The following is a 25,527-nucleotide window of genomic DNA, read 5'->3' as shown; positions in this document are numbered from 1 at the left end:
TGTGGAGGCAGTTCAAGATGATGTTACATTTTCAGAAAAGAAAACCCCTTAATTTGTTTTCATCCAGACACTTTATTAATGACAATAAGCTTTTAGACTTGGTTGTGGACAGCTTGGATTGCAAATGCAAAAAACAGCACACACACACATACACGGCTTATAAATGTTCCACAACATGCTCAGTTAGCATCAGGAGACTTTGGTTTGCGATTATTCACAGCCACTTTTACCAACTTAAGCCATGATGATGTCCAAAACGCTGCCCAAAGCATTTTTCAGTTTCCAATATCGTCAATCCTTTTTCACTCTGAGAGATGGGATCATATCCAAATGCTAGAAATTTGTTTTAAGGCCTCATTATCACATTTACATAAAGAAATCCTCCGTCCACTGTAATTTACACAACTGAGGAGCGTCTTGAACAGATTGCATCGGAAAAGAAATGAAATTCTCACACTGACGACATTTTTACAGGCTCACAAACCTGCACTCTAACATACTAAAAGTCATAACAGATCACATACAGTAACTAACACAGTTTATTGCAAATCATACTGCGCAGCTCAAAGAAAGTGACACTATGAAAAGGACAATAATCTACAGTTGTTGTCAACAGCATCTGTTGGTTGTACCTCACTACCCAAGTTCAGTATCAAAATCCTTCCGTTATATTCAACGTTAAACGTTGTGAAAACAATAATTTGAGAGATTGCGTAGGCCTACCCTAAAGACATAAATTCAAAGTTCTGTGATATGTGATGCCAAGCTGGTGACGTGATAGAAAAATATTTAAAGGCATTATGTGACACCAGATTTTGTTTTCTGTTTTTTCTTTTGGTTGTGATCGCCGTTTATTTAAGCTGTCAATGGCTGCAACAAGTCCTCCAACCAATAAAGCCACATAGATTGTTTGTTCCTATCCTTTGATACGACACACAGGAGCGTTTCGTAAATCAGTGCCTCTATCAGTGGCAGGGGATCAACACAAACACAACATAAATGACGATTAATGGCTTCAGTTTGCAGGTGGTAGATGTTGTGGAACGGTAACGATAAAGTTCAGGGTACAGTCACATATAAGCAAAATTAACTGGGGTAAATATTCACCTTCCGTTGCATTCAATGCAAGCAGAGGGGCAAATAAAACATCTGCTTCCGGTGGCAAAGCAAATTTGCATATTCAACTTTGGTAACCAACGAAATCAAAGCCTTCCTGTGGAGGAGACAGTGATTGTTGCCAAGTCTAACATATAAACTGCCCAATACGAAAGATGCTGCCTAGCTGGCAGTGAGTCAGGACACAGGCACGAAACATAAGAAATTGGTCAATGTACCACTAACATCATATTTCATAGTATCTATTCGCAAGCTAGCTAGTATTAGCTTGCAAGTCACATCTGGCACTGTCCACATTCAGCACACATATCGCCTCAGCAAGTGATGGTAACTTGCCTGCATTTGCTCGTTTGTGACCGTACCTTTAGGAAACAAAACTACATGGTTAGGTTTAAGAAAAGGTCATGGTTTGGATTAGCCTATCTTTGTTGCGTATGACATGTGCCAAACATAACTTAAAATAGTTCAGAATTAACTTTTGGTGTCACATGGGACACAGACAGTGAACTCCTGGGTCAAAGTCCTGTGTTGGATTGACTCATCCATCATCCGCGACCTCCTCATTGTCTTAACGTATTTTGCTGCTCTTAATACTACGTCACCTGAATTCCTCCTTGGCTCCCATCCTAATTACTATTAGAGGTCACTGCCTAACCATAAACCTAAATACAGACTGTAATCAAGCCACGGATTTGCCACTCAGCCTTGCTTCCAATTTTTCCAGTGGCCAGTTCACAGTATTGCAGCGGAAAAAATTCCCCTGTAGCCCAAAAAGCATTTTCCCCATAGACCACCATTATAAAAGAGACATCTGTAAAGTCGCCGTTGGAGCCAGCAGGAGAAACACTACTGCAAATATTCAGTGGAGTGCATACTGTAAACCCAAGCTAAAAACCTTATGCGCCAGGCAAGCAGTTCTCTTTAGACTGAATAGACGCCATCTTAGGGTCCAGTATCCAGATCTAACAATACATCCATTGCTGTAACAAGCTGCTTGTACAAACAACCTATGGGGTCCTTTTGTTGGAGGAGGACAATTGTATGTGTGTGTTTCTGTCCTGAGGGCAGCATCTTCTACATCTTCATATGCTGCAATTTCAATCAACATCAGCAGCATTACCTCTTTTCAAAACCGTCAGTACGTAATCACAAGGGTTTTCAAAGTCTGCAAGGCAAAATCATGACAACTACTTTGTCTCTGCCAAATCAGCAACATTACAAATATGCTGAATAACCTATTAGCAGTTCCTGTTACCAGTGCAGACATGGATTTAGCCTATCTATAAGTTATAAGGTGCGCTAAGATTTATGGATATTCATTTGGGATGGACATCACAGTGATAATGGACAATATTTTGTTTTCCATCCACCAGAGTTTGCTCGTGCGCTGTACGTTAGGAAGAAGTGTCAGACAGTATCTTCGCCCCGCAGTTTTAAAACCCTTGCTTTAGTAGTAGCCTTCATTGTAAATTGAAAAAGGTAGCGTTACAGTGAGTGGTGTGAATCTGGTAAAGCCTGGAAGCTGATCATCCACTTTTAGTATAGACACAAAACAAGACCATTTTCAGCTGTACTCAAATGTGATTTTCTAAATCCCCAAACAAATACCATCCATCCCTCCACTCCCACTCCAATCTCAGTCTAAATCCAGGCTCTTAGGCGCTTCTACCAATACCAGCTCTTAAGGGATCAGAGGGAAGGAAAGGTGTCTGTTCAGGTCAGTGAGCAGCGGTAAGCCAGGGTCCATTCACACAAAGATGCTGAACAGCGGGAACTCCGACTGGTCTGGCTGCAGGAGGTCGACCAGGAAACAAACAGTCCCCGACAGGCCTTCAAACAGACTGTAGACACTCGTCACTGAGTGGGAGCCTGTCTTAAACTCCTCAGTGAAGATGAACTCTGCAAACCTTTGGAGAGGGAAGAAGAGTAAATAGACATGAATGAACAGTGGGACTTTGAGTGAATAGGTAGGTAGCTACCGCATCACTGAGGTCATGTCCTCTGTATTTTCTGGGACTTTGGGCGTCTGAGGAGAGGATTAACTTCTACAGATAAACACAAACATGATGGAGTAACTAATATTCTTTTAGACTTAAAAAAGTTCTGTTTCCAGTTGCTATCCTAGCTGCTCTGTCAGGCTGTTCTTCCAGATGAACTATGGTACTTTAAGCTAAGTTTGCTGTCCCTGTTAAGTAGCTGTCTGCTCACTCTACAGCAGAAAACAGCACTTCAAAATAAAAGTTCCATGCAGAAAGTTCACTGTACGTAAAAATAAAGTGTGTTTTTTTTGTGTGTTTTTTTTTCCTCCAGATTGGACCCGTGACCCACTTTCGGACCACAACCCACCAGTTGGGAACCACTGATTTATAACATCTTTCACCATTAACTGTCATTGACTGTCGTTTGAGCCACCTGACTAAAAACTAAATGTGGTTACTGCCACACATTTTTAATTTGGGGTGAGTTTTCACTGGCTGGTTTGTACTAATGACCTCGGTATTTCTAAAATCCAGACTGCAGCTCTGTGGGAAACAGAAGGAGGGATTTCTTGCCTCTGAGCACGGTACATGTACTTGGAGTTGCCTGTGAGCCGATAAAGCAGGAGGAAGACGTAAGCGCTGCCTGCAACTCCGTGACAAATCCCAGGTCCCTTCTTCAGCAGACCCTTCTGCCACACGAGCTCCCCACTACGGATACAAGTGTCTAGATACTGGGGCTTCTTATGGATCAGGTAGGCTTTGGCAAAAAGATACGCCACACCTGTGTGATAGGATGGAGATGTTAATGTAACACAGCAACAGAAACAGCAACTGAGAAGCCATATATGAACGCCTGCGCAGAGTTATGTGTACAACACTGAGTGTACCTGGGGCTCCGTGGCACCAGTGCACCAGCTCGTTCTCCCTCTGGATGATGGCGCCCAGCTCAGCGGGCCAGTTACAGTTCTGCTCCTGGTTCATGAGGAAATCAACGCTCTGCCACACCAGGTCCTTCTCTGCTGCACTGAGCACGTCCTGGTAGCTCAGCAGCATCTGCAGCACGGATGAGAGGCCGTGGGCTGCACCTGACAGGATGGACGGGGGGGCGCGGGGATAACACATGCAGCCAGGCATGCAGGGAAGCACCATGCCAGGCACACAGACAGACACAAAGGACTACTGGAGAACATGTCTTTGTTGCTTTTTGCTTTTCATTTTCTTATCTATAGCCCACTGTACATACTTGACAGTTGTGTTTGACAGTAAAGGTTTTGTTTTTCAGTGCTGAGGAGGTCATCTACATGTAAACTTGTGATTATTCCCAGAACAGTTGAGCTCCTGTCAAGTACATAAGCAGCTGCACAATGGCTGTCCCACCAAAGAACCCTTCAAGACCAGAGACCACTCTCCATTTGACCGGAAGATATATACTGAACCAGGATTATAAACTGTATATTCAGTGATTAGTAGGGTAATTAAGCATCACAGAATCTAAAACAATTTAATTAAACAAACATGCTTTAGTGCAGAAATCTGGAGGTTTCAAAGACAAAATATTGGTCTAATCCCAGAGAGTGATTGAGTCACATATCATGCTTTGATCTGAGAATGCAGAGTAAAGTTGATAAAACAGAGTAGCTCTTCGTAGTCTTGCAATCCTCTTAACGAGAAAGTCGATATTTGACGATTCTGCAAATCCACAGATATGAATAAGCTGAATCTTTATTACGTCCAATGCCAACGTTTTAAAGTTCTTGTTTTCTGCAATATTAGCACATAGGATGCTAAGCTAAGTTAGCTAGCTGCTGGCAGTACCTTTATATTTAATGTACAGAGACCGTCTCATCCAAGCGGCAACTACTGTGGCTAAAAAATGAATGAAATTAACCTCGGGCATAAGCCCTGGGCATTGCTAAAATGACGCTGAGCAGCCTTATGTATTGTACCTTGATGCAAAAGGGGTCTGCAGTAAGAGTAGCTCGGAGGTTATTTTTAGGCAACAAATTACTTGGTTGTACCTGAGAGGTACCCATCTTTGAGGCTATAAAAGGTTCAATGTCATGTGTGCGACCCACCGTGGGAGATTTAAAAAGTAGGTGATAGCAGTTAGCAGCTAACTCAAAGAAGAACAGCGGCCAAAAATGCCCAAAAAATGAGAAAACAGTGAGGTCTAGGAGCTCCTTACCCTCTGAGCAAAGGATGAGATCAGCTGCCATATAACAGGGACAGAAAATGATCTTATTTTCATGTAATGCCATTGTCATTTTTTCTAAAAAGCTGCCAATGCATATCCTATATGTCACACTAGAGGCTGATGCTGTTGTGTTACATGCCACTGCCATCATGGCTCTTTTGCTTCTGGGATGCCAGCATGCTGTCTAAAATCACACACTGGGGCAGCATAATGCTGCAGTTGTTTGGTTCATTGTAAAAATACAAAGGCTGCATAAACAAGGGACTTTGCTGTGGCTCTATAGACGACTACTGTCTGGTGTTTGTTGGAGTCATCCATGTCCCTCTTGCCCTCCCTATAAGTACTTTGAGCCTCTTTAAACAACTTCCGTTGCTTTAAGTGTCTAATAATGAGGTGGGTGTGTCTATATTGGAGTTGGTGGAAAGCCCAGGTGATAAAAAAGTGTCCCTTTGTGCAAAAGCAGCACTATTTTAATGTCTTGGGAGTGAGACCAGGCTGGCTACATCCTATCCACCACCCTGACCTCCACACCCTCACTATAGCTACAGCATGACTTCCTGCACTGAACGCTGGGATTGGATGTAAATCTTGAGGTGCAGAATCGTCAAATATGGACAAAAATCACTGATTCACGGATGTTGGTCCGAGTCTTTCTACATAATGCTGGACACATGCAGGAAAAACACGGCTCTCTGAGTGTCTGTGAATTTTCTTTTTTATCTGCAGCAAATCGAAAGAGAAACCCCTCTGTGAGCAAATCTGTCAGATCAAGCAAACTGTAACACATGCAGCACCTTTAACCAGGTGTGTTCAACAGACATCCAGATACTTCTAGTTCAGAAATGTTTTTTTTAATCCTCCTCATCATCCTTTAAAGTTCTCGTTGTATCCATGCAGAAGTAGCCAGCGAGGCTATGCTTACTATGAACTCTGTGTTGGTGTGAAAGTTACTGAGGATCTCCAACCCTGACGGCTGTCTTCATCCGATGCAGTCAAGGAAAGGAAAGTTAGCTTTACACATGTTAACACATCTAAAGCATGTCTGCATATCTGCATAGGACTGCAGCAAGGTTTAGAGTAAAATCTTAATTTCCAAAAGGTAATTCACACTTGAACTGACAAAGTCTACCTGGATAAAAAGGACACATATTAAGGACTTAAATCAGTGTATCAGCGAATTAGGATCAAAGCTGCTTTTCTTACCAAGATACTCAGTTCCATAGTACGAGTACATGAGGGGGAAAGGCTTCCTCTTCCTCCTGGCATATTGTTTTCCAGACTCAATTATGGCCTGACAGATTGATTTGATTTGATCCTTGCTCAGAATCTGCAAATAAAAGACAACATTGTTTGCAAAGTTAATCAGCACTGGAAATACAGATATAAGACATAAACAAAATAATTTAAGAGTTCCAACTAAACCTGTTACATCATGGTTTTTGTGTTTCACAACTCCAAATGTAAAAATACAGAGCTGATTTTAAAGATGAATAGTTCATCAGCAGAAATTATTTGTCAACAGTTTTGAGAACTAATAAATCATTTAAGTCAATTATCAAAAAGACACATTAAAAATTTGCTGGTTTGAATGTGTGGATGCTGTTTTCTGTTTTATATAATTGTAAGTTGAATATCTTTGAGTTTTGGACTATAGCCAGACTTTTGATATCGATATTTGACCATTTAAAATATCAGATATTTTTTTTCCTACCATACTGATTTTTGTCATAAACATATTGTTGGAAATCTGATTTTCTGGCCTATTGGTTAATGCTAGTTTTAGCTGTCTGAATTTTTGTTAGTAGCTTGCACAGAAGTCTAAAGTGTGTCTGTTCTCCCTGGTACGGTTAGAACAGTATTGTTTACAGTTCCTGCCTTGTAGCGAAACAACAAAAAGTAGACAAAAACAAGACAAGGGCATTTACGAATTGAATATGACCAATGGTGAAGTCACTGAATGAATGTCCCACTTATTAAGAGATTTAAGCTGCTACGCTGAATTAATAGGCCACGTAAAAAAAAAAAAAAAAGTTAACCCTATATAAGCCTAAATGTTTAACTAAGGTTTTAAGAGAACCTTCAGGTAACATTACCTTAGTCTCCTTAGTCATTAGTTCAAGGTCCTCACAGTTCAATATATTCAGCATCATACTTGTGTTTGGCCATGTTGTTGAGTTAGTTTGCTGAGTTTAGAAAACGCACTCTGTATATATTCAATTAAACGGTGCCTTTCACATTTGGGTTGGGCTCCAAAAAACTTAACTAAAATGTCATTAGACATCTGTATCTGTTCAGGTATCAGTTTATTTTCATTATTGTTGAAGTAGTCCGTGAGTAATGGAAGGTTATTTTGTGTTGACACAGAAGTGTCCCAATTGACCCTGTTCTCCCCTATCGGCCTATAGGCCTACACTGACTCAACTGAGTTATCGGTCAAGCTGAAACTGTGTTGACCTTTTCTGACATTTTCTGGCATAAACAATAAATTAATACACCTATAGGCTACACATAATCATGATTTTCTGTAATACATTCTGTGACTCACTGTTGGTAGGTGATAACAGAGGTTATGATGATCTGGGACTCAGATCACCATTTTCTGACCTTTTGAATAAATCATTTAGCCCATAAAATAATCAAAGCATTATCAGGAGCTGCAGCCCTTTTTCATCCGGTGTTTACAATCAGGCCTTGTAACAACACATTAACAAAAGCTGGTCGTTGTCTTGTGTGTGCATGAAGTGTTAACAGGTCCTGAAGGTGAATCAGGGATCTGAAGTAGTCCCCCCCCTGTTGTTTAGCTCACCTCTATCCCCAGCTTCTGTTTGAGGACCAGGGCGGCACACAGGTACCCAGCCCTCCCCACGAACAGCTCATCCGAGCCGCACTCCAGAAAATTGATGGGCGCACACACCTCCCACAGGTTACGAAATTTGGTGAGCGGCTTAACGAAATCAGCCAGACCCAGAGACTTATAGATCATAGCGGCCACCGCGTAGATGCCCGCCCCGCCGAGCAGGAAGGCGGCGCGCATGTTTGTGTCCGGCTCCGCGTCCACATATCTGACCGACACGTCGATGATCTGCTTGGCCGCCTTCAGGTACACGTCCCGCTGCTCGGAGAACAGCGGACACTCGCTGACATGATACAGCATGTAAGCCACTCCGGCCGGTCCGTCGTACAGCCCTCCGTCGCAGTCGCTGATGTCGATGGGGACCTTCTTCAGGATCTTGTCCACGGTGGCGATGACGGCTGGCACCACGGCCTGCGCGCCCTGGCCCGGCAGCAGCGCACCGCTGTAGTCAGAGAAGCGGTTTGCAAAGCAGCGGAGGTTTTCCATCATAAACAGCTGGAGGCCCCAACGTTACAACGCAGATCTGTGCTCGGCTGCTCCAGGTATCCAGGGGTGCGAGAGGAAAAACACTTTGATTGCTCGTCCAGTCCCATCAGCCCGCAGCTGATTGGATGTCAACAGTGATGGCTCATCCTCATGTTGGCTGATGACTCCTGCAGCCTGTCACCATAATGATACCTGCACTCTCATGTCTGGTGATGAGACGAGCTGGAACAAGCGATCACATGATTTGAAAGTACAAGCCCTACCACAATATGAAACAAGTCAAAGTCCTTCATTCAAAAATAAAAAAACACACAAAGATAATATTTAATGAAAAGTACAATTTTTTTTCCTCTTTTATGATGTTATATTATCAGATATACTCCATTATGGTATTAGTGGTAAGGTGGGGGCATGGATGACCAGGGGAAATATGGAGTGAAACAAAGATGAATATGATTAATGTAAGGAACATAAACAAGAGTTTACTGATGCTATTGTGCTGACCTTTATTCACCAAAAGTCAACTTTTTTTAATTAGTTTTTTCAAAAATTGTTGTTACTGAAAGAAAAAAAGTGTGGGATGGGGGTTTATGAATTATGAAAAAACTTTGACCTCTGACATGGAGATTGTCTGAAGGTTATTTTTGGTTCTTAAAAGTAATTTTTCACATAATCTTTAGGGAATGTTCCCTGAAGGTCCTCTATTTTTTGTTGTTGTTTTCTTAATTAAATAACCTTCAGAAAAGGTTATCTTCAGTTTTGCTCACCTTTAAATCTTTGAATGACCTTTAGAGAACCTTTAGGGGACGTTCCCTGAATACTATCTTAGTTGGGTTTTTTTTAACATTTAAATAACCTTCATAAAACGTTTAGAGAAAGTTGCCTGAAGATTCTGTAGTTTTATTTATTTATTTATTTATTTTTACTTTAAATAGCCTTCAAAGTACCTTATAGGAATGTTTCTTTATGGTTCTCTCAAGGTGTTTTTTTTTTACGTGAAACATTTCCTGGATATTTAAAAACCCTTTAAATAATCTCCAGACAACATAGGGAACATTCGCCAGATGCTTTTTAATAAAACTTTGAATAAACCTTAAGAGAACCTTTAGGTACCCTTTAGGGAACGTTTCCTGGTGGTTATCTTTTTGCTGGGAATGTTGTCTTAATATTACTGCTTTTGTTGGTGCTGTTTGCCGGTTTATCTCTGGCTGACATCTCACTGTGTCACTATAAGAACGATTCATTTCTCCAGGAAATGAAGAAGTGTCCATTCGTTCTTATAGCTTTAAATTCAGCATCTTCTCCACCAGGTGGCGACAGAAACCTGCAGGCTGAGCTGGCTGCTGTCCATGGTGCTGAATGATGGTTTTTAATGCTCATATTTGTTAAACAAATACACACAAAAATATTTTAACTATAGGGAACTGATTGAATAAGTAAGAAGAAAAAGATATAATTTGTAAATCTCCAAGGGGAGATTAAATTTCACTCTGTTGTCATACACACAGGCCCGAAATACACATACATGCACAAACAGGACCTATACATGGAGAGAAGTCAGAGGGGGCTGCTTTGGACAGGTGCCCCGAGCAGTTGAAGGTTCCCTGCCTTGCTCAAGGGCACCTCAGCAGTGCCCAGGAGGCTGACTGGCACCTCTCCAGCTACCAGTCCACACTCATACTTGGTCTGTATGGAGACTTGAACTGGTGATTCTCCAACTCCCAAGCCAAGTCCTTATGAAGCCAGGTACTGCTGCCCTAAATTTTAAGTATAAATTTGAGGTAGTTGTACTTGAGATTCCTTCTGTTCCACTTTACACCTCATTTAAACCACTGATTCCACAGCAATTAAATTAAATTAAATTAAGTAAAATAAAATAACTTTTCAACAACTTTTTCACAAAACTGTTCAAGACTCAAATTATCCCTAGATAGGGAAATAAAATTTCTGAGTGTACACACACGCACACGCACACACAAAAACACACACACACAAAAAAAGTTAATAATGGGAACATCTCAGCAGCTACAATATCTGTTTATACACTCATGTATAACTCCGAACAGTCCACTATTGATGTAATATATTTCAGGCACAGGGGACATTTTTCTGCAGAACGAGTACTTTTACTGTGACACTTTAAGTGCACTTATACAATAAATACTATCCACTGAACATAAGTGTTTTTTTATTTGGCACCAAGACTATGAAACTGTCTCCCTCTGGGTCATTACATAGGATTTAAAAAACAGAACAAACAATAATCTTGTAGAATAAAACCCAAAGCACTCTTTAAAACCACCAAACACATTAAATATTCAGTAGATCATAGCCAACAATCAGCCATGTTAATCACAGCTTTAATCGAATGGTGTGCCATTTTAAAGTGGTTATCTGAATGTGTGGGAGATGCTTTTATTTAAATTTTGTTTTGGTCTTTGCCCAGTTTATAAAGAAAGAAAGAAAACAACAGGCAATGAATGCTGTTGACAAATATGGAAGCAATGGTCAATTTTTAACCACTAAAACTGGCAAAATGAATCCAAATGTCTTAGAGATGAAGAGACGCAAGGGTGAGGATAATGGAGAGAGAGATGAGGAGGAGGTTGCTTTGACATCAAATGAGAACAGAAGTGGATGCAGTTCCACTCAGAGCTCTGAAAACATCATTTGGATCAACATGGTCCATCTACATAACACTTGAAATAGCAGGCGGTGGAGTCAGTGTGTGTTGTTGTTTGTGAGTTCAGATAAAAGTGTCCAAGAAGACATTTTACTTTGAAGGCTGTTTTTCCTCTCAAATGATACACATTTTGGGGGGAAAAATACTTCTGAGAATTACCAACTCTGCAGCCATTTTGCTCTTTGAAATCATATTTGGCAACAGAAGAGTATTAGAAATTTAAAATGGTTAAAGTCATGCTCACCAAAGCGTACTTTTATCTCTGTTTTCCACCCCGTCAATACGGGAAAATTCAATTTGCATTTATATTGGAAAATGATTTCAAGCCAAGTTGGCACCATCTGACGCACCAGAGAATAATGCTGCTATATGTCTCGAGTATGATGCTGCAGCAGGGGGTTTTTATCTCTGGGTCTATAAAGTTAAACCAATGTGGAAGAGCCTTAAACTGTCACTCTTTCTAATGGCCAACAGGGGGCGACTCCACTTGTTACAAATAAAGGTCTATGAGAAAATAATATTACTTCTCACTTGGTTTATTACCTCAGTAAACATTTTCCTTGTGAGTTCATGGTCTCAGTCACAAGTTTCAGGTCTTCTGCAATACACCATGATGCTTATTTTGTAAATTATGGTCCCATTTAGATTAAAATAAATTATAAAGCAGGGTTTGCTTCAGAGTGTGGCTACCTCGTGTTTGACAAGTTGCTACCAGGTGGTCGCCTTTGGTTCTCAGTCAGATCCACCCATTGTTCCTTCACAGCTCCACCCTCTAATCAAAGTATAAGTCCAACTGTCTTTAAACAAGTACTTCCTTATTAGCAGTGTCGTAGCTTATAGTGTTGTTAGAATTGGTCAAATCTGTTGCCATATCAAACTACAAATATTATTAATTACAAATAAACAAATTCCAGACATTAAATGTGATCAGGTTTTGTTCCTTGCCCACTTTTTTGTCAGGACTGACTTGGCAGGGATGGCTGCCATCTTGTTTTTACATGGATTAGTGTATTGTGCTCTCACTACCACTAGACGGTATAAAAAGTGTCCACAAACGAGGACAACAGGTCTAAGTTATGTAGAATGAAATATAAGGTCAAGTAACCCCACAATGTGATGTCCTCATATGAGGACACAGGGTCTCAGGAGGATATGGCATCAGTGAAAACGGCAAACACCAAAAGCTCCAATACAGTAACCCACAAACCAATGGGTGACATCAAAATGGCTATGTCCACTTCTTCACGCACCTTCAGGAGAGCCAATCCAGGCAGTTATTTTGGGCCCCCCAAAATAATATGAGAAAAGGGGCCACTCACATTGGCACATTTTGCAATGACAAGTATAACCTCCCTTAAAATGACAATAAAGGCACTATACAGAGCACCAGCCGCTGCCTCTTAAGTGAGGCCTCTTCTTGCTACCATAGGATTTTTTCCATTGTACGTTCCTGCAAGTCATGACTATGTTACATTTGTACATTATTTTGTGGCAGATATGTTTCTCAGCAACGCTGTGGTGAAGGTGTGGTTAGATTTAGGCACAAAAAAACACTAGAAAAATGTAATGCTTTGGCTTTAAACACCCACGTTTGGTGGCACAAAAGCTGCTGAAGGAGCAGAGATGGCTCGGTGAAAAACACCTCGGGTCAGTTCCTCAAATGCTGCTGGGATATGGCATGATGTGTCAGTGGGAAAAACAACCAAATCTGTGGCTCAGACCTTACAGTGCAACCATCAGGGCGTTGATGTACTCCTTTACCTGGGGGCCCCAGCGTCTGGGATCACCACTGCTCATCTTTCAGGGACCTTCAACAATGTGTCAGAAAGAGATTCAGTGAAGGCATGTTGTACAAGAAAACATAAAGGTTTGAAAGGTTTGACCTTTACTTCCACACCTTACTTAGTTTTTAAGTGAGGTTCACAACATAGTTTTGATAATTTGGCTGTAATTTATTTAAAAATGACCATACACCGCTTACCAACACTGAAACGATACAGGCAATAACAAAAACATGCTATGTAAATCACAGAAATACTTTTTTCTTGGGTTTGGGATACTTATTAAATAACTACAATCTCATACAAAAGATTTCCCAAAGCGTTCTTCCTAAAGAGCTGAGGTTCTACCCCAAACTATTTGCTTCTGAAGAACCCTTTTTTTGAAGAAAGGGTGACAAGCCGAAAAACCCTATATGGCTCTAGTTAGTACTTTTGGTTGGAAGAGTGTAGGCTACATTTGTGTTTTTACTTTGAACAGAACAGAGTCATCTTATTGCCCACTGGTTCTTGGGTTCTGGGGGTCCTGATCCCCACTAAGGGTCATCAAAGCTTCACAAGCGGGGCCTTAGGAAACTCTGGTTGTTTGTTTTTAGATATTTTTTTTTAGGGCTTTTGCCTCTATTATAGAACAGCTGCAGAGTGACAGGAATAGAGGGAGAAAGACTGGGGATGACATGCAGCAAAGAGGTCACCCTCCCCCCCAATTTGTCAAATTTAGATCATTCATCAAGATATAAATATCAGTAAAACTCACAGGGTAAGGGCAGAGTGAAGAGCTGAATACAAGCTATGTTCACAGGACCTTCATGCTCTGCTAAACAGCCTCACACTACATTAGAAAAGTACACAGTTTAAACAACCAGAGAGCTAACAGAGTGGGGCGTCAGACAGGCGTCAGAGAGAAGAAAACACTGACATTGTTTAAAAAGAAGCCTATTAAATATCTGTGATTGCTGAAAAACAAAACACTGACATAATCCTAAAAGATGTCCCTTAGTCAGGGGTCCTCAGTTTACTCATTGGTAAAAGAGGGGTAGGTAAAGGAAAAGGGTTGGGAGCCACTGTTATAGCTTGTATCTTACAGTATGAGGTATAATATTGTACAAAGAGGGGACTTGTGTGGGGGACCTGGGCCTATGTGAGGTCCAGGGTACTAAATGGGTTAACAATTGATTTTAAAATCAGTTTTCTCAAAACTCCCCAAAGAATATTTTGATTACAATCAGGAGACAGATAGACAATTCAAGTCTGCAGCATTAAATAGAGGTGCCATTTCAGGTTTGTATAAGATGCTGATCTACTCCTCCCTGAATCCCAGCGCCCAGTGGGAACGAGATTTGGGGGTCGTATTGACTCCTGAAGAGTGGCAAAAAATATGGAGCCACCCAGTGGTGATTTCTAAGTCCATTAGAGCCACAGACATACAATCAAAGATCCTCCATATAGCTTACATCACACCCTCCAGTATTAAAAAATAGATCCAAGCTCCTCTGATCTCTGCTGGCATGGTCATGGGCATCTGGGAGCTTTGATTCATATGTTATGGCACTGCCTGGCAGTCAAGTCCTTCTGGGGGGAAGTATGTCATTCAGTCTCAGCAGTAATGAATATAAATCTTTCCACATGTCCTCTGGTTTGCTTGTTTGGCTGTAGGGCTACACAAGTTATGTCAAAAGAAGACTGGAAAACAGTAGCTGCCAAAAAAACCCCCAATATTACTGAACTGGAGAATTCATAAGCTAGCATGTTTCTCAATATAAGCTTGGTTGCCTGAGTTCTCCAGTCATCTTGGTGTGGAATGAAAAGATGATATGATCTGTGACACAACTTTTTCAAGGGGAACCAAATTTGGAACTGCATTTCAACATGACCGACATTGAGTAGTAGTAGTAAATGGGATGGCAAATGGACCCTATATAGGATTGCCCATGGGTTCCATGATGGCCCCATGCCAACATAGGCGGGTTTACCAAAGTGGGCTCCGCAAAGTTATGTTAGGACTACCTGGGTACCAAATGGGTATTGGCCCAAAATGGGCATCTTATCTGGGGTCCACTTGGGTAAACCCACCCATGTGGACAACTGGCATGGGGCCAATATGTAACCCATGAATAAGCCCATATATGGCCCAGTTTTCAGCCCATTCACTACCCACATGGGCCCCACATACAAATGTTGGTGGGGAAGTTATTGGTCATTTCATCATGTCTCTTCAAACTGTCCCCTCCTCTGAACTCCAAATCATATGCATCATATCAAGGCGACTACTTTGTGTGGACATCTCCAGATCATCTGTGCATATGTACCAATATTTTCTCAATTACATTTAGTAGAGTTTAAGCCCAGCTCACCTCTACACAAAGAATTAAGTTGAAACAGATCAGCCTATATGTTCCCTGTAGATATTTTTCCACCCTCATATCCACAGCTTTCAGCCTGTAGCGCGTAAAATGACGCACGCAACAGCAGGAGCTCATATAGTTTATAAAGTCAGTCACCAAACGCACCAGGAGAAACCGGGCCACCCTGCTGAAAACCTCCGTCCTCTCCCTGCATAGGCTGCCATGTCTCTGGAGGACTCCCTGGTTATTACCCCAGATGACAGCGGGTCTCTGGTCCTGAATGTGTCCATGAGGGAGCAGCTCCTGTACAACATCTGGCTCCCCGGGATCGGCATCGCTGCTGTGTACGGGCTCATCATTATCGTGGGTCTGGTCGGAAATGTCACCTTAATGAAAACCTGTCTGATGGTGAAGTCCATGCGGACAGTGCCCAACTTGTTCCTGTCCAGTCTGGCTCTGGGGGACGTGCTGCTGCTGGTGACCTGCGCCCCGGTGGACGCCAGCCGGTACCTGGTGGACGAGTGGCTGTTCGGCCGCGTTGGATGCAAACTGATCCCGTTCATCCAGCTCACCTCGGTGGGAGTCTCCGTGTTCACCCTCACTGCTCTCTCCGCTGACCGGTACTTCTCACGCAGTTAGTCCGAGCATGCTTTTACACTTGTTGACTGATTAATAACTAGGTTTCCTTACTGACACACTTTATCTGTTGTTTCAGAGCTACACTGATGCAACATGACGCGTGGATAGAAATGGGTGAAGAGTCATGCTTTTACGCATGGCTGCAGTATTACTTCACATTAACACATTCTAAAAGTCTTTATGTTTAGAGTACTTTTTTCTGCACATTTTATCTGACATGACTGTGGAAACTGTTGTATAAACTTAACTGGCTAAACTCTGACCAGAGTGACCTCCTTTTTTCCCTATTATTAGAACCACATTGTTACAACACTATAGGACATTACAGGCCTGTAAAATTACGTTTTGCTGTTTTATTCCCGAGCATAAGGTCTGAATGCTGCATCAACAGCCTCTCCATGCTGCCAGGATCTAAAATACTGAATAATGTCTTTGTTTATTAGTCCAAGTCGTCAGTTGCTCCCTTAATATTTAACACTTTTGGGTCTACAAATGTGGGAATCATCCTAAAAAATATCCAACATGTGTGGGGGGAAAATGATTTTGGAAACTCTGAAGTGCAAATTAAGCCAGAGCAAACATCTTTAGCATCTTAATACAACCAGGCACTGAAAATAATAATAATAATAATAATAATAATAATAATAATAATAATAATAATAATTACTTTTTTAAGGACACAGAGAAAGGTCCACAGCATACCACAAAACAACAGACAATCATCTATGTACAAAAAATATAATAGACTAAATACAATATATATATATGTATATATATATATATATATATATATATACATACATATATATTTAAAAAAAAAGACAAGAAATACCCGACACTATATTATACAAGTTCATAAAAATGGACAAAATTCAATAAACTGCACCCACAAACAAGCTGGAGTGTGATAGAGTGACACAATCTTTTCAGCTTTAACAGCTTTATTAATTTCAGTTTCCTGAAATTATTTTTTTCAAATGTATCAACAGTCCAGCTCCAGAGCCTCTTTCCAGATTTATTCAAAGACAAGAGAGTAACAGAGGGACAAGGAGCAGCATGAATTGTAAAATACTGAATTTGAACAATCAGCTTCTTCCATAATGGGCGGTCAACTCTGGGACACATTACCAACTAAAATCAAACTGATTACAGATTTAAAATCCTTCACAACAAAGGACAAATACTGGGTAAAAGCAAACCAGAGCTGTACACACTCCTAGCTAAATGCACTCAAACCTTTAAGCGGTATTAGTGTCAGTGTTTTGGTACTGTATATGTGGTATATGTATTGTAGTGTGTGGATTGTGGTCTATGTATTTTATTGTGCCTTCCGTGGTTGTATGATGTTTTAAACTGTATATTTTAATAACATTTTAGGTCTATATGTAAAAGCCCAACTAGAGATAAGAGCTGAAAATTAGCAATAGTTATAAACTCTCTGTGCAACGCATCAGTCCCATACTCTGTATTGGAACTATGTTAAATTGCATTGTCCCTATGACATAAAATAAAATAAAATAAGAAATAAATTAATAAATAAATTATAAGGTTTTAACAAGTGTAAGTATGTAAAATAAATATATGTTTTTTTCTCATTATATATATAACAATTCATTCTCTGTACATTTATTTCCTGACTGTTAAGTGTTGGGATTGGGATACTCATTATACAGAATGGCCCATCTTAAAATTACATATTTTATGTCACTGGATCCAATTATTGAGACATTAATGTGTTATTGCTTAAGTGTTGCAGCTGATAACAGTGGGGCTAATTTTAATTACTTTATATTCTGCTGGGTAGCTTGTGAATTTCCCTCCAGGAGTCATTAAAGTTTTTTCTTGATCTATAATAAATGATCATATTTTATTTACTGATTCTCTTTCATATTAATAATCTGAATCGAGAGAAATCTGAAGGGTCATAACATGATTAACAGATTAGGAGAACAGAAAGTACATGAAATTAAGTTTATTTTGCTGGACTTTCCTCCTGATATCTGCTTATTTTCTTGAGAAATCAGGAGGACTTTACCTCTAATATTCATATGATGAAGTTACACTGAACCCAGTCACCAGAATAAAATGCAAATACATTTCATACACATCACATCAAGTAGCTCGGATTAGATGTATATGAGTTTTTCATCAGAAGGAGAAGTGGATGGTGGAAGGTGTGAAATCTGGGCAAGACTACTACGGTGTCCATTTAAGGACATCCTCAGGTGTCAGACCTTAGATGAAAAAGCATCAGGTCTCAGGAAATCCTCTGTCAGATGTCAGATGAAACAGCCTCAAACAGAATGGTCTCAGAAAAAAACAGCTTATTAATTTATCAATCTATTAGCAGGGAATACATGAAACATCATCAAGACACGACTGCGTCACAAGGGAAAACAGTTATGTCATCAAGTGCAACTTCAACAATCCTGGCAGGTGCCTGGTGAGCAAGATTAACTGGTACAAGATGGCTGCCGAGAAGCAGACCAGTGTTTGAGACCAACAAACAACAATTTTTTTTTTTTTTTTTGTTACCAAAATGCAACAAAACTGAGTATTTTAAGTGAAAACATGAAGTTTTCCTAACACTAACCAAGTGGGTTTTGTGCTTAAACCTAACCACACGAAAACTGAAACATAACATTTGAGGATATCCACCACAGTGCATATGAAAGGCACAAATTCAACATATGAAACACACAAATGTTACATATCCATGGTCCACAGAAATGTACATTTCCAACATTTCTGGTGACTCTGGTGATTGCGTCGTCACACCAGTCCAGCTGCACATATGCAACCAGTAATGAAAGGTTATATATTCTCTCACTTTCAGGAGTCACAAGCCAAAAAGGTTGGAAATCCCTGACATAAGATAGGAAGAGATAAAGAGATTGAAGTGCAGAGCTAAAATGATTATATGGGCCCAGCATGGTGCTGATCGAACAACCTAACACAGATTAAATATTAAATCTGTGACAGAAGGGTCCAGATTTAGGTTTTCGTTGTCTGAAAATGTGTTGGGAACTGCCAGCCGCTCTCTCTATTTTCAGCAGCTTTGACCTTTCTTAGGAAGCAAACAAACAAAAAAAAATTACCAGTTATGATAAATAAACCTTCCACCTCTGTCTGTAACTCTGCCTATCCAGGAGCTAATAATATCTGCTGTTGTTGCTGTTTTCTTTCATCCAAAACCTAATTTAATTTTGTCTGCTGTATAATCTACAGCCAGAAAAGGTATCAAAGCTGATTTTTATTTGATTAAAAGGAGAAATTGAGTCTCCCTCAGTTGGAGGTGGTGGGTGGAGTGCTTCATTGAAATCAGTGACGAGACAATAACTCATTTCTCTGCAGCTGTTCTTGATTGCATACATAATGAAGAATGAGGTAATCAGCATGATACAAACAGCCTCTCCACATGATGACAAAACAAGTTTCAGTGATGCTCCACATATTTCTCTCTTCTCTGTTCAGGTACAAAGCCATAGTCAGACCTCTGGACAGCCACAGATCCAGCGCTACTCTCAGTATCTGTTTACGAGTGGGGGTCATCTGGCTCCTCTCTGTGACTCTGGCTGTCCCCGAGGCCGTCTTCTCCGACCTGCACACCTTCACCACGAGCCACACCAACGAGACATTTGTGACCTGCGCGCCCTACCCCCACGCTGGGGAGCTGCACCCAAAAATCCACTCCACAGCCTTCTTCCTCATCTTCTACATCGTGCCACTCTTCATCATATCCGTTTACTACTGCTTCATCGCTCGCTGTCTGATCAGGAGCTCTGTGGACATCCCTGCTGAAGGACACCTGCACCTCCAGAAACAGGTGTGTACGTTGGGTCCTGTAATTTTCTCTCTTATTTACAAAGTGGTCTTTAAAAACGTATTTCTAAACTATACATTTCCCGGTTTAGTGCTTAGTACTCAAACTGTGTATTGAGAAAGCCATCCATCCATCCATCCATCCATCCAGCCAGCCAGGCGCCCAGGAAGCATCCTGATCAGATGCCCAAACTACCTTAACGGACCTCTTTCAATGCGGAGGAGCAGCGACTCTACTCTGAGCTCCCTCCGGATGTCCGAGCTCCTTACCCTATCTCTAAGGCTGGGCATTTCAGCCACTTGTATCCGCAACCTCATTCTTTTGGTCACTACCCATAACTCATGTAATATACTTAAGTCAAATTAATAGGTTCTCGTATTTTATTTTCCATTGTCTGCCACTTTCCACTTCCACTACATTTATCTAATAACATCAGTTACTTTGCAGATTCAGATTGATTGCTGATAGTAGTGTTTATGGAGGCAGCACCGTTAGCTGTTGGCCGCTGTCCCAGCCACCTCCATTTTGAGAATGGACAATTCATATGCTCTGATTTTTTTTTTCCAAACTGGAACCTATTGTCCCACGTTTTCTGGAACAACACTTTCGAAACTGGTCCAACACTGACTGAGAGCACTGCAGCTGTGAAACAAGCTGTAATGTAACCAATCGTGCATGTTCGCACTGTTAATTACTTTGACTGGATAATTAGAGTGGACACCCATAGTCAACTGATTAGAGGAAGCAGTGGGAGTGGGAGGGAGAGAACTGTGATTGGATGAGCACTAAGAAGGTCTTCCTGATTGGACTAGATTGATTGAGAGTATCCTTACAGAGGAAGGAAGAGGAAATCGCTATCTCCAAACCCACAAGACTTCATTTAAATAAACATTTTAGCGTTTGGACATACAGGGTGCTGAACAAGCCACGAAAGGTTACACTGCAGCCTGTTTTGCCTCTGCCAGTTGCAGCAGTCACTCTCAATGTTTAAAAAATATTGTTCCCATTAGTCATTCAGACACTCACACATGGGAAAGCAGGGTTGTTAGTTTTGCAAGTTTTTGGTGACCAAAGTTCCTTGGTACACCAAAGTGTAAATTTCAACCCTGCACAGCCTCAAAGCAAGAACAACGAAGCTAAAGTTCAGCTTCTTCCAAAAGGCTGTGAGGCTTATGAATGCTCTGGCTTAAAATCTATCCTCTGCACTTAATACTGCTGTGACTATGTGCAGCTATTGATGCACTGTTACGCACTTTAACATGCTGCTTGGTTTTTGACTATGTGTTGTATTTATTATAGGCTCTTAAGTTATTTAATTATTTATTTTGTATGCTGCTGGACCAGGGTAACGGATTTTGTTCCCACACGTTTTTAACATGTACGAATAAACAACAATGAACTGAACCTTGAACCTTGAAATTTAGATGCTGACATGATAATGGAGCTAGACGGAAAGAGAATCAGGATTTTTTTGCAGTGTGTATCAAATTTTATAGTAATCCATCCAATAGTTTTTAAGCTATTTCATTAAAGACAAAAGTTCTGGTTGCAGGAGAGGAAATTTAGAGGACCACCAAAGTTCATCCTCTGGGAACCATGAATGTTTTTACAAAATCCACCAGATAGTTGTCAGGATATTTCAGATTGGACCAAAGTGGTGGACCAATTGTAGAAGCTGATTCCTTCTCTCTCTGCTCTCCCATCAGATCAAGTCCAGAAAGCGTCTGGCCAAAACTGTGCTGGTGTTCGTCGGCTTGTTTGCCATCTGCTGGCTGCCCAGTCATGTGATCTACCTGTACCGCTCCTACCACTACGACCAGGTGGACACCTCGCTGGGCCACTTCATCGCCAGCGTGTGCGCTCGCATTCTGGCCTTCACCAACTCCTGCGTGAACCCGTTTGCCCTCTTCCTGATGAGCAAAAGCTTCAGGAAACACTTCAACCAGCAGCTCCTGTGCTGCACTTCTCCCAGACGCCTGTACAGTGTTAACAGTCAGAGCACAAATATAACCTCCGTCTGAGAGCATGTGCGACTTCATAGACTTGACAAAGACCTGTGCTTCTGTCGGACTGGAGGCTTGTTGATTGTCTTTGCTCCCATGTTTACCTCTGATTTACAGCTATCCAGTCAAAGCCACAGGAAAAAGAGGAGGTGCCTCAAAGGTTTTGTCAGAAACAATTCAGCGACTGTTCACTGAAAGATGGAGTCACTGCCGACACAACTTTTTTCTCGTTGCTTCAGACTAATATTTGATGTGCCCTCATGAATAAATGTAATAAAAGAAAAAATGCTTTGTTAGTTTGTACATTTTCTCAGTTTGTATCTGTAAAATGAAACTGAATGTGAAACATAGATTCGATCAGCTGTCATTTGCAGTGCAAACCGTGCGTGAAAGGTCAGATAGCAGCTTTATTGTGCATGTTTCTATCTGCACTATGCCATTATTACAGAAAGATGACGCAGAAAGATGGAGCAGAAGGTCCCTCTGATACTGACTGAGGTATTCATGGTTATACTCTTGACATGCGCTGCTCTGTGTAGTAGAGGCATTTTACTGGCTACATAAGAATGTGTGTCAAATGCTAAGTTATTAGAATTGTCAAATGTCACATTGTAGATGTTTCTGTTAAACTGTGGGTGTTAGTTAATGTTGGTTGGCTGTACGCCTGTATACTGTATGTATATATTTCACTAGCCATTCGTTAATTATAACGTTAATGTTAATGTGTAATATATGGAGCTGTACTTGAAAATCATTTTGCATTTTCAATTCAAATATTGGTGCTTTTTGTGAATAATCAATTATTGTTTAATGTTGCAATCTCACAGAGCCAAGCTGACATCTTTAAATGCCTTGTGTGGGGGGCATTGCCACTCTGATACAATTGCTGTGAAGGTAGTGGTATCTTAGGCTCCACTGGTACCAACCATGGCATTCTATGTTTCTGCTTTACAGACATGCATCCATTACAATCCATTACAGTTAGCAAAAACTGTATTTGTGTATTTGAATGCTTCTGCGTGCAAGTGGGACGTGCTCCTGAACCAGCACCACACATTACATACCTGAACCAACACTGCCATTAACCTAATTACAGCCCTCTGACGTCATCAGTGTGCTGCTCCTGTATGCTTCTTCAGAGCTAAGCTAGTTTTCCAAATTGAAGTTAGTACAATTGAACAAAATCCTCAGTAACAATGAACAAAAACCTAGGAAACTACTTCAAGATTAGCGAGTTAACGTGCTAACGAAGTTGGCTATGCTAACAAATAAGCCTATTTATAGGCTAAAATTCTAAGATTAACAGTAAGGATAATGTCAAGCACAGCCTACCTACTTAGCAATCTAACTTGCTAACGTTTTAGCCAATTGGCAAGCTTACTTGTTAGCTTAGCCAACCTACCTAGCAAGCTAAATTGCTAACTTTTTAGCCTATTGGTACGTTGGTTAGCATACCCAACCTACTTAGCAAACTAACTCGCTAATGTTTTGGCTTATTGGCAAGCTTAACATACTTGTTAGCATACCCCACCTACTTAGCAAGCTAAATTGCTAACTTTTTAGCCTATTGTTAAGTTTACTTGTTAGCATACCCTACCTACTTAGCAAGCTAATTTGCCAACGTTTAAGCCTAATGGCAAGCTTACTTGTTAGCATACCCCGCCTACTACTTGCAAGCTAACTTGCTAACGTTTTGGCCTATTGGCAAGCTTACTTGTTAGCATACCCTACCTATTTAGCAAGCTAAATTGCTTACTTTTTAGCCTGTAGGTAAGCTTACTTGTTAGCATACCTTACTTAGCAATCTAACTCGCTAACGTTTTAGCCTATAATTGGCAGGCTTACTTGTTAGCATACCCTACCTACATAGCATGTTAACTTGTTGAGCCTGCAGTAGCTTATATGGTTTTTGTTCAGTATTACTGAGGATTTTGTTTAATTGTATTAATTTGGAAAACTAGCTTAGCTCTGAAGAAGCACAAAAGAATTTTTGAAAAAAGCTCAGGAACAGCACGCTGATGATGAGGAATTTTATTAATTGGGTAGGACTGGAAAGCTGTGACTGTGCAGATTCAGTGACCCCATTTGTTCCCATGTGCAATGATGTTAGTTCCCAATGTTGCTATTTCGTGTTTTTGAAGCTTGACCTGCACTTTCAAAATTTAAATACGCACCTGACCAAAACACAATGTTTATCACAGATTTATGACTGGAAAAACTTGACACACACTGCCGAGCTGCATCTCAAATTAATCTAAGGTTCCCTGCTTTCAGAAGCCACTTCTAAAGGTCATAGGCACTGTAGACCTGCTATCAACCCCATAAAGATTTAGCGCCATTATCAGATTAAAATTTGTCCAATAATTTGGTTTATGACCAAATACTTGCAGAAATAATGTCTCTCTCTTCAGCCACAACCCTTGTTTGTGTCAGTGCTGATCAGCATATGTAAGCATGCTAATGAGCTGAATTAATATGGTAAACATGTTTGCATTGTCATTGTGAGCATGAAACTATTGATGATTCATGATCTGTTGGTTGGCATTATTCAAGCTCTACAATATATTGGTGATGGCAGTTTAACAGCTCAGTCAAAATGTATGACGATATTAATTGTGCAGTTTACAGAACTGTGGTGTAAATTTGTTGTCCTGTATGGTCTTCACCATAAATATCTTTATGTATGTGTCCAGTATGACCCCCTCTGGTCGTCGGTTTTATGAGAGGGTTTTTGTGATTGTGAACTTCTTGCTGTTAAAACTCACTGAATAAAAATCTAAAACTTTTAGTCGAATTGATTTGTATCACAGAGGAGCGTCTGTCGCTCTGTAGCATATCTGACCTTTTCAAATAGAGCAACACAAGTGAATGGAGCTCCAGCTGAGGTATTGATTAAATAAGGTTCTTTGGATTATTCATTTCACTACTTCTCTTTGTATGGAAGTACAAAGAGAACCCACTGCGAACTGCTGCTTCACAAGAAATGTCGACATCCAGGTTGTTTAATCTATTATGCTCTGTGTTCAGCACCTTCAGAAGTTATTTTGTCATAAGTGGTAATGTTCTCTCACAGTTGTAGCATGTTAGCACTAAATCTTGGCATGAGCAGCAGGAAATCCATCAAACACAAACACCTACAAATAAACACATAAAGTCACAACATGCATCCCCCTTTTCAAATCTTTTGCTGATGGCCGAGGCTTTTCTTTGTCGTTCAGAGAAAGACATGTCAACCTAAATCAGCTCAAATAAGACTTCTCAGGTCTCTGCAGAGGTGACCTTTCAGCGTGGCATTTGAATGCGGGAAATGAATTCCCCTTCAGTGACAACGTCTACGAAAACTCCATACTCAGTTCTTCAGATCCTATTCGCTTACTGCTGTTTTCGACATTTCTCATGTACTTTACTTTGCCTTCCTCTTTTCAGATTTGGCAGTGCTTCACAAGCTCGGCATATTCCTTTACCAGTTTTGGTTTATAAACCTACTTTGAAAGTCCATCAAATACAAAACAATTAAGATTGAAAATCTCTTTTACAAGAGAAACCTGGCTGAGGTAGCAGCCAATCAAAACACATTTAAAATGCAACAAATACAACATATAATACAAAAATCCACAATAAAACAAC

General features: G+C 40.6%; 2 protein-coding genes across 2 annotated transcripts; one reads left to right on the top strand and one right to left on the bottom strand.

Annotated features, from left to right (window-relative positions):
- Nucleotides 1-66: 66 nt before the first annotated feature.
- Nucleotides 67-8,767, bottom strand: LOC125900144 (lanC-like protein 3). Its single transcript, XM_049594946.1, has 5 exons — nt 8,096-8,767; nt 6,493-6,616; nt 3,983-4,180; nt 3,669-3,876; nt 67-3,023 (listed from the first exon to the last, which is right to left on the bottom strand). Exons 1-5 carry the CDS (start codon nt 8,630-8,632, stop codon nt 2,864-2,866), a joined length of 1,227 nt encoding a protein of 408 aa, XP_049450903.1. The 5' UTR covers nt 8,633-8,767; the 3' UTR covers nt 67-2,863.
- A 6,890-nt stretch (nt 8,768-15,657) lies between these two features.
- LOC125899758 (gastrin-releasing peptide receptor-like) lies at nt 15,658-22,043 on the top strand. Its single transcript, XM_049594270.1, has 3 exons — nt 15,658-16,055; nt 19,549-19,900; nt 21,604-22,043. The coding sequence occupies exons 1-3, from the start codon at nt 15,658-15,660 to the stop codon at nt 21,916-21,918; spliced, it is 1,065 nt and encodes a 354-aa protein (XP_049450227.1). The 3' UTR covers nt 21,919-22,043.
- The last annotated feature ends 3,484 nt before the right edge of the window (nt 22,044-25,527 follow it).

Source organism: Epinephelus fuscoguttatus, linkage group LG13 (assembly GCF_011397635.1).
Source record: "Epinephelus fuscoguttatus linkage group LG13, E.fuscoguttatus.final_Chr_v1".
NCBI classification, from domain to species: Eukaryota; Metazoa; Chordata; class Actinopteri; order Perciformes; family Serranidae; genus Epinephelus; species Epinephelus fuscoguttatus.
Note: the sequence above shows the minus strand (reverse complement) of the source record. Positions and strands in the feature narration are given on the sequence as shown.

Excerpts from the sequence above, each read along its gene's own strand:
- LOC125900144 (XM_049594946.1), bottom strand. The coding sequence starts at position 8,632 with ATGATGGAAAACCTCCGCTGCTTTGCAAACCGCTTCTCTGACTACAGC. Across the intron at positions 6,617-8,095 it reads AACAGAAGCTGGGGATAGAG|ATTCTGAGCAAGGATCAAAT; the intron begins GTGAGCTAAACA and ends TTTTATTTGCAG. Across the intron at positions 3,877-3,982 it reads CTGGTGCCACGGAGCCCCAG|GTGTGGCGTATCTTTTTGCC; the intron begins GTACACTCAGTG and ends CCTATCACACAG.
- LOC125899758 (XM_049594270.1), top strand. The coding sequence starts at position 15,658 with ATGTCTCTGGAGGACTCCCTGGTTATTACCCCAGATGACAGCGGGTCT. Across the intron at positions 16,056-19,548 it reads ACTGCTCTCTCCGCTGACCG|GTACAAAGCCATAGTCAGAC; the intron begins GTACTTCTCACG and ends TTCTCTGTTCAG. Across the intron at positions 19,901-21,603 it reads ACCTGCACCTCCAGAAACAG|ATCAAGTCCAGAAAGCGTCT; the intron begins GTGTGTACGTTG and ends CTCTCCCATCAG.